Consider the following 7,712-nt stretch of genomic DNA (forward strand, 5'->3'; position numbering starts at 1 on the left):
ACGTTTTTTTTTTTTTTTAATACATTTTTCCTCTTTTTTTCTTTTTTGGCAATGATAACACTGCCCGCGTGAGGGCGATAAGTGCCATATGAAGTTATGGAGTTACTTCAACGAAGAAACGTCTTCTCAAATGACTGCACATAGATAGGACAACATAGAAGCCGTATTTGGCGGTTTGAACGATTACGGCTATAAATCTGGGTGTGTTTTTCTATGTGGCAGAACATGACAGCTCTCTTCCAACATGTAAGTTAAGGAAATGCTTGGTACCTAGTTGGATCTATTTTTAGTTATTCTATATTGTCATTATTTAGCCATCAATGTGTAACTTTTAGGAGGCCGATAGATTTTTAGTAACTGTTACATTTCATTTAGGGTAATGTAGGATAAACAGATGGTCTGGTTAACATATAATAAACAAAGTGTCCAAGAAAGCTGAATCTGAACTTTATATACACCATTTATAAGAATCGGATCAGTATTTGTTTTACCAGTACGTCTGAGTTCTCATTGTTTTCTGTTCCAGCAGAGATTATGAAGGTGCCAAGCTGGTCGTCGTTTGGGTTCTGGAGTTTGTGTATTTTTTGTAGTCTGTTTGTTATTGCAAATGCTAATATTCACGAGGATGATGATGCTTGGATCGATCCATATGACATGCTGAACTACGACCCAACGACAAAGCGCATGAGAAAACCCACAGAGGCAAGTTAAACACGTTAACCATTTAGTAACCATTAAGTTAAACCATTTGTCGGTTCTCTAATGTATTACAGTGCATGCAGAACATTTAAACCCCTCTTCTGTTTCTTAACATTGTTTTCAGTGGAAACAGACTGCATTCAAACTTAGCACTTGTACGTATTTTAAGGTTTTACAAACTTTTTAGTTAATACGAAATTTAAATAGTTCCTTCAAGTTCAGCCTCTAGGCTGTTACTTTCATTTTCAGAGCAAAAGTCCATATCGAGCTCGCGTAAACCTAAAATGAAATCTCTTTTAAATTATTTATCGAAAAACCTGTTTGTTACCTGTTGGTAACCTGAACCCGTTGCGAAATCTGCTTGTGGAAATCTTCAGCCCTCGCGCGATATTCCAAATCGGCTGAATTCCTATTGAAATTGCTGGTTTTAGCTCGCATACATTTGGAGAACAACAGTAAATGTAACTGAACGTTAACTCAGTTAAACGATTTCTTTTGCACAGTTCAATTCACCTGGCTTTAGCCAAGTCAACAACTCTCTGCCTCTCAACACAGTATACTTTGTCAACAAAGTGTGATTTCCTCTTTTATCACATTAAGTCTTGCAAGCAGTTTCATTTTTGCAGGAAACACAAATCTACATCATATTATAACTTTTGTTGTTGTTTTACAGTCTGCCAGTTACCCAAATGTTCCAACCAAGAGGAGGGAATTCAGCTCTGAATCCTGTGAAGCGCAGCAGTGTCCTGATGTGTCTGAGTGCACCAGTAAACTAGGGATTTTGCAAAAAGAGGTGAAAAATATGGAAATATACCTTTGTTTAGCAGGCCTCACTAACAAAATGTTACCTTGGTATGTTTTAAGTACTGAAGACTAGTGTTGTACAATTGCTGCCATCTCTTTTTTTAGTTTGATGAACAGAAAAAGAAGGGGACCATCACCTCTGTAAAGCCAGTATGTCTTCCAGTATTCAAGCGTTTTCTTACCAAGCTCCTTAAAGAAACTTCAAAACTTGGCCTGGTATGTGACTCTGTTTTCTCCAGGGAATTGACTTTTTAATCTACATTCGTGAAAGTTTTGCATCTTTTCCATTTTTAAAATCTTTAGCCTGATGATGGAAAGACATCCGTGCATTATGACGCTGAGGTGAAGCTGTCGAAGCAGTCGCTGGCGGAGATCCAGAAGCTTCTGAATGAAGAGAACGACTGGACCACTGGAGCCATGGATGAGGCTCTCAGTCAGATTCTGTTCAGATTCAAACTCCACAACCACAAAGCCTGGAAGTGGCGTTTCGAAGACACGTTTTATGTAGATGTCGATACCGCCCTGAAGGTCAGTTCTTGTAAAAGCATTCAAAGATAAATGATAAAATAACTGTTAAAATTATATTCAAAAGATTGGTCTTTTACAGCTATCTCAGAAATAATAACAAATTAATACGTGCTGTATTTTGTTCTACAGGTTTCTTTGATCGTTCTGATTGTTGTAGCCATAATCTGCACTGAGCTCTGGTCTGTGGTCTCCTGGTTGGTCCAGTTCTGGAGAATGTTTGCGGTTTGCTTTTTTATTAGCTTGATCTGGAACTGGTTCCATCTTTATATGGTAATTATTCTTGTGCTGTTGACTGTCTGTGACATGTTTGTTAAAGCAGTACCAAACAGATGACAGTGAAGGTGTGTTCACTGTATTGTACAATTAAGAGTTAAACTGGTTTAAATATTTCTCCTTGACTAGGTTGCCTTTGCAGAACACAAGAAGAACATTGTGGAGGTGGAGACCTTCAATGGCAAGTGCACTGGACTGAACCAACTGGACTGGAAGGACAGCTTATCAGGTGAGATGCTTAATGTAATAAGAATTTGTTAAAAACTTGAAAAATTTAATTATTTATTCACCTACATGTTATTCTAAACCTGTATCATGTGAAACTTCGAAATTTTGAAGAATCTTCTCAGACCTTTCAAGCTCCAAAAATATGATAGAAGTAACATTCTTCGAAATTCTGCTTTTGAGTCCCACTGAAAAGCCTACAGATTGTAAATGACATGAAGGTGAGTAAATGATTCAGAGATGAACAATTGTAACTCTTTGATTTAGAGTGGTACAGACGGACATGGACTCTTCAAGATGATCCTTGCAAAAAGTACTACGAGGTCCTGGTGGTGAACCCCATTTTGCTTGTGCCTCCAACAAAGGTTTGTATCTTTTCGTTTCTAACGACAGAAACTTGCGGTTGACTGATAATTTAATAGTGAAAATGTTCAATGTACAATAATCTGAACCTAAAGGCAAAAAAACAGTATGATGATCCATCTAGATTAAAAAAAACAGATACAGGTGCATCTCAATAAATTAGAATGTCGTGGAAAAGTTTAATTCAACTCAAATTGTGAAACTCGTGTATTAAATAAATTCAATGCACACAGACTGAAGTAGTTTAAGTCTTTGGTTCTTTTATTTGTGATTATTTTGGCTCCCATTTAACAAAAACACACCAATTCACTATCTCAACAAATTAGAATACTTCATAAGACCAATAAAAACAATTTTTTTAGTGATTTGTTGGCCTTCTGGAAAGTATGTTCATTTACTCAATACTTGGTAGGGGCTCCTTTTGCTTTAATTACTGCCTCAATTCGGCGTGGCATGGAGGTGATCAGTTTGTGGCACTGCTGAGGTGGTATGGAAGCCCAGGTTTCTTTGACAGTGGCCTTCAGCTCATCTGCATTTTTTGGTCCCTTGTTCCTCATTTTCCTCTTGACTGGTGAGTTTGCTGGCCAGTCAAGCACACCAACACCATGGTCATTTAACCAACTTTTGGTGCTTTTGGCAGTGTGGGCAGGTGCCTGCTGGAAAATAAAATCAGCATCTTTAAAAAGCTGGTCAGCAGAAGGAAGCATAAAGTGCTCCAAAATTTCTTGGTAAATTGGTGCAGTGACTTTGGTTTTCAAAAAACACAATGGACCAACACCAGCAGATGACATTGCACCCCAAATCATCACAGACTGTGGAAACTTAACACTGGACTTCAAGCAACTTGGGCTATGAGCCTCTCCACCTTTCCTCCAGACTCTAGGACCTTGGTTTCCAAATGAAATACAAAACTTGCTCTCATCTGAAAAGAGGACTTTGGACCACTGGGCAACAGTCCAGTTCTTCTTCTCCTTAGCCCAGGTAAGACGCCTCTGACGTTGTCTGTGGTTCAGGAGTGGCTTAACAAGAGGAATATAACAACTGTAGCCAAATTCTTTGACACGTCTGTGTGTGGTGGCTCTTGATGCCTTGACCCCAGCCTCAGTCCATTCCTTGTGAAGTTCACCCAAATTCTTGAATCGAGTTTGCTTGACAATCCTCATAAGGCTGCGGTTCTCTCGGTTGGTTCTGCATCTTTTTCTTCCACACTTTTTCCTTCCAATCAACTTTCTGTTAACATGCTTGGATACAGCACTCTGTGAACAGCCAGCTTCTTTGGCAATGAATGTTTGTGGCTTACCCTCCTTGTGAAAGGTGTCAATGATTGTCTTCTGGACAACTGTCAGATCAGCAGTCTTCCCCATGATTGTGTAGCCTAGTGAACCAAACTGAGAGACCATTTTGAAGGCTCAGGAAACCTTTGCAGGTGTTTTGAGTTAATTAGCTGATTGGCATGTCGCCATATTCTAATTTGTTGAGATAGTGAATTGGTGGGTTTTTTGTTAAATGTGAGCCAAAATCATCACAATTAAAAGAACCAAAGACGTACGTAAACTACTTCAGTCTGTGTGCATTGAATTTATTTAATACACAAGTTTTACAACTTAAGTTCAATTATTGAAATAAATGAACTTTTCCACGATATTCTAATTTATTGAGATGCACCTGTATGTCCACCTTGGACAACACTTCAGATAATATGTATCCAAATGAACACCATTAATGCATATACTTTTTTCCAGATATCTGATAAGCTGTTATGAGAGCTGTAACCAGAGATGAAATGTATTCATATTTTTGTTGGGTTTTATTCCAGGCTATCACCGTCACCATAACCAGTTTCATCACGGATCCCTTGAAGCAAATTGGGCAGGGAATTAGCGAGTTCCTCAGAGCCCTGCTGAAGGATCTTCCAGTTACTCTCCAGTTACCTGTGCTGCTTATCATTGCACTCGCCATCATTGTAAGAGTTGTGAACCACAAACATATTGTAGGATCATTTATTTGTTATCATGCTAAGTCAGCCTTGCTCCTCTCAGATGTTCATGTATGGAAGTGCTCAAGCAGCTATACATCAAGCAGTTCGCTTTCCCCGGCTCGGTGGGCGACGGGACCAGCCACCTCCTGCGGTAGGACGGCACCAAGCTCCTCAATTAAGGGAGCATGAGGAAGCTTGGGATAGAGGCGATGCTCCACAGCCACTACAGGACAACAGAAACAGAGTAAATCAAGCAGGAAACCAAGGTGACCAGGGCCTCAGGGCAGGAGATGCTCATGCCCCACAAAACAGGGAGGAGTACAGAAGCATGGGACTCCCACAGGAATTTTCCAGCGTTCCCAGAGGGACTCAGAGGGTAGAGACTGTGCGCGCTACAGGGAACATGTCCAGCGATGATGAGACTGATTTTCAGCAGCGGACAGAGGAGGTGGATCCTGGTACAAAGGAAAATGCAGAACCTGAAGTGAAAGCTGAGGAAAAGGAGAAAAATGCATCTACTGAGGACAAAAAGGAACAGAAAGACACACAGAGTCCAGACAGAAATGAGCCTGTAACCAATGTGCCTTCTGCTCAAACAGAGGTGAAAACACTTGGAGCTAATCAAGGGAATGGGGTAAGTGTTATTTTTTGAATCCCTCATTTAGATAATTTGCCCCCCAAAAAATGTTTTATATATATAAACAAATACAGTTACACTACCATGCAGAAATTTGTAGTCGGTATGTTTTTTTTTTTTTTATCTTCTTGAAAGAAGTCTTTTATGCTAATCTGTATTTATTTGATTAAATATACAGTAAAAAAAAAAAAGAGTAATGTGAAATATTATTACAATTTAAAATAACTGTCTATTTGAAAATATATTTTGTAAAATTTAATTTATTCCTGTGATGCATTTAAATGTGTTGCATTTTTATTAATTTTGTTGTTGTTGTTGTTGTTAATTTAAACATTGCAGCACTTTATGTGCACTAAAACGAGATCGGCTGCTCAAAATGACCTGAAGCTGCAGGTTACGTTTTGCAAGCTCAATATTGTATGTCTGTCATTACAGCTAATTATATGATAGTTGGTGTTGTATTAAATGGTCTGTGATTCTGTTGCATCTGTGTTAAGTTGTCTATTTGTCTGTTGTCAATAGTGCATGTACATTTGCATTATGCATTACATTGTGCTTGTACTGTAGGCTATATCCCATCAAGCCTGAAGCAATTTCATAGAATATTGCATGTCAAATACATAATATGCCATCTCTATCTACTAAACACTTTGCTCATACCCTCCACTATTGTATTTATATGTAATATATATGTAATGTGTTATGTTTATCCTGTATCATTTTGACCAGAAACCTGTGTTTTGTTTCTGCAGGGAGCATCAGCAGATCTTGCTGTCGAAGAAGGTGGTTATTCAAGCTTTAAAGCTCCAGTTCAAGAAACATATCATTAAAATGGTCTTTGAACTTTTTTGTATCAACATGGTTGTTTTTGGGTCATTCACTTTTAATTAAATGTTGGGAAAACTGATTATTTTTCCCCCCCTGAAATTTAAATATATTTTTGCCACTTTTTCTTTGTCTAATTTTTCTTTATTGTCTAATTTTGAAGTAAATCTCCTGAAGTATCATTCAGGTGTTATAAAGAGCCAATGAAAGGTGCAGGATTTTTGCTTACATTTAGCAGTCTCTATTCATTTTTATCATTGTTTTTGGACATTATACTGACACCTACTGGCCAGGATGTATGAGGTTTGTTTACTATCTGCTGCTGCTTCACACAAAATAGTTTATTTTATTTTCTCCATCTCATCACACACATTCATAATGAATATTCTTGGATTAAATCTTGTTTTTTTCCATCTGTGCATGTTGTAGGGTGTTTGAGCTGTTATGACTTATTGATGAGCTTGTTTCATCACCCCCCAACAGAGAATGGACATTTTTGCCAGTATTTCTAATTATACTCATACATTTTGGATCAGTTTGATAATGTTGACTCAGGCTACATTATTGTGTCAGTAATGTTTTGTTGTTATATTGTTTGATTTGCTTGTTTTGTTTACATGTATTTTTATGATTATGCTTTGTAAAGTGCCCTGAGCACTGTCTGAAAGCACTGTATAAATTAAATGTAATTAATATTATTATTGTTATTATTAACGCAGTCAATTTGCTTGACACAGCTGGAGATCATGTGATCTCAACACGGCGGTAACCCATAAGAGGGCAACCTGCTTTATGTAGAATAAAAGTCTTTGAAAGTGAGTGTGATTTTCTCAAAAGTGCTGTTCATTACTTTATGTAAACTTTTTGTACCTGGCTTTAAGGTGACCTTAGAAGTAATGCTCCAGCTTGGAAGCACTGCTAAAAAGTTAATGTTTAACTTACCTTGTCTACTTCACTCATTAAAAAGACACTTGCTGCATTAAACATAGCATGTGCTCTGTTTTTGTTTATTGAGACACCGTAGTTCTTCAGTTGACTCTTTGTGTCTCAGTGAGCAACTGAAAGAACTATTTATTTCGTACAGTGAGATCACATCCATCGGGAATCCATCCTGGTTGGTCGATGGGCGCTGTTGAATGAATGGCAACTGTGATGTCAAGGGTGAGGCTATCTGGTAATTTAGTGATCAAGGAATGCTTCTGGGTGGGAACTGCATTATGTCTTGGATAACAGGTTGCTTTTAATGAGGCAGTCGTGGCCTAATGGATAGAGAGTCGGACTTGTAACACAAGTCTCAGGTCCGGCAGGGATTGTAGGTGGGGGGAGTGAATGGCTCTCTCTACCTTCAATACCACGACTGAGGTGAGACCCTTGAGCAAG

The 7,712-nt window shown here is 38.3% G+C and overlaps 1 protein-coding gene across 3 annotated transcripts; it reads left to right on the forward strand.

The window, feature by feature from the left end:
* The first annotated feature begins 39 nt into the window (after window positions 1-39).
* LOC131530024 (chloride channel CLIC-like protein 1) lies at window positions 40-7,151 on the forward strand. Of its 3 annotated transcripts, none has more exons than XM_058760067.1 (11): window positions 40-246; window positions 527-702; window positions 1,373-1,492; window positions 1,609-1,719; window positions 1,807-2,031; window positions 2,161-2,301; window positions 2,434-2,533; window positions 2,797-2,894; window positions 4,709-4,855; window positions 4,932-5,504; window positions 6,260-7,151. In XM_058760067.1, the coding sequence occupies exons 2-11, from the start codon at window positions 535-537 to the stop codon at window positions 6,335-6,337; spliced, it is 1,761 nt and encodes a 586-aa protein (XP_058616050.1). In that variant the 5' UTR covers window positions 40-246; window positions 527-534; the 3' UTR covers window positions 6,338-7,151. The 3 variants fall into 3 exon arrangements, with proteins under 3 accessions (XP_058616050.1, XP_058616051.1, XP_058616052.1); XM_058760068.1 differs by having other exon boundaries at window positions 530-702; XM_058760069.1 differs by lacking the exon at window positions 40-246 and having other exon boundaries at window positions 255-702; window positions 6,260-6,342; window positions 6,737-7,151.
* The last annotated feature ends 561 nt before the right edge of the window (window positions 7,152-7,712 follow it).

This window comes from Onychostoma macrolepis, chromosome 22 (assembly GCF_012432095.1).
Source record: "Onychostoma macrolepis isolate SWU-2019 chromosome 22, ASM1243209v1, whole genome shotgun sequence".
NCBI classification, from domain to species: domain Eukaryota; kingdom Metazoa; phylum Chordata; class Actinopteri; order Cypriniformes; family Cyprinidae; genus Onychostoma; species Onychostoma macrolepis.

What these genes read in the sequence shown, in the direction of transcription:
- LOC131530024 (XM_058760067.1), top strand. Translation starts at nt 535, where the DNA reads ATGAAGGTGCCAAGCTGGTCGTCGTTTGGGTTCTGGAGTTTGTGTATT. An exon ending in ACTGGTTCCATCTTTATATG is followed by an intron (nt 2,302 to 2,433) that starts GTAATTATTCTT and finishes CTCCTTGACTAG; the next exon opens with GTTGCCTTTGCAGAACACAA. An exon ending in TCATTGCACTCGCCATCATT is followed by an intron (nt 4,856 to 4,931) that starts GTAAGAGTTGTG and finishes TGCTCCTCTCAG; the next exon opens with ATGTTCATGTATGGAAGTGC.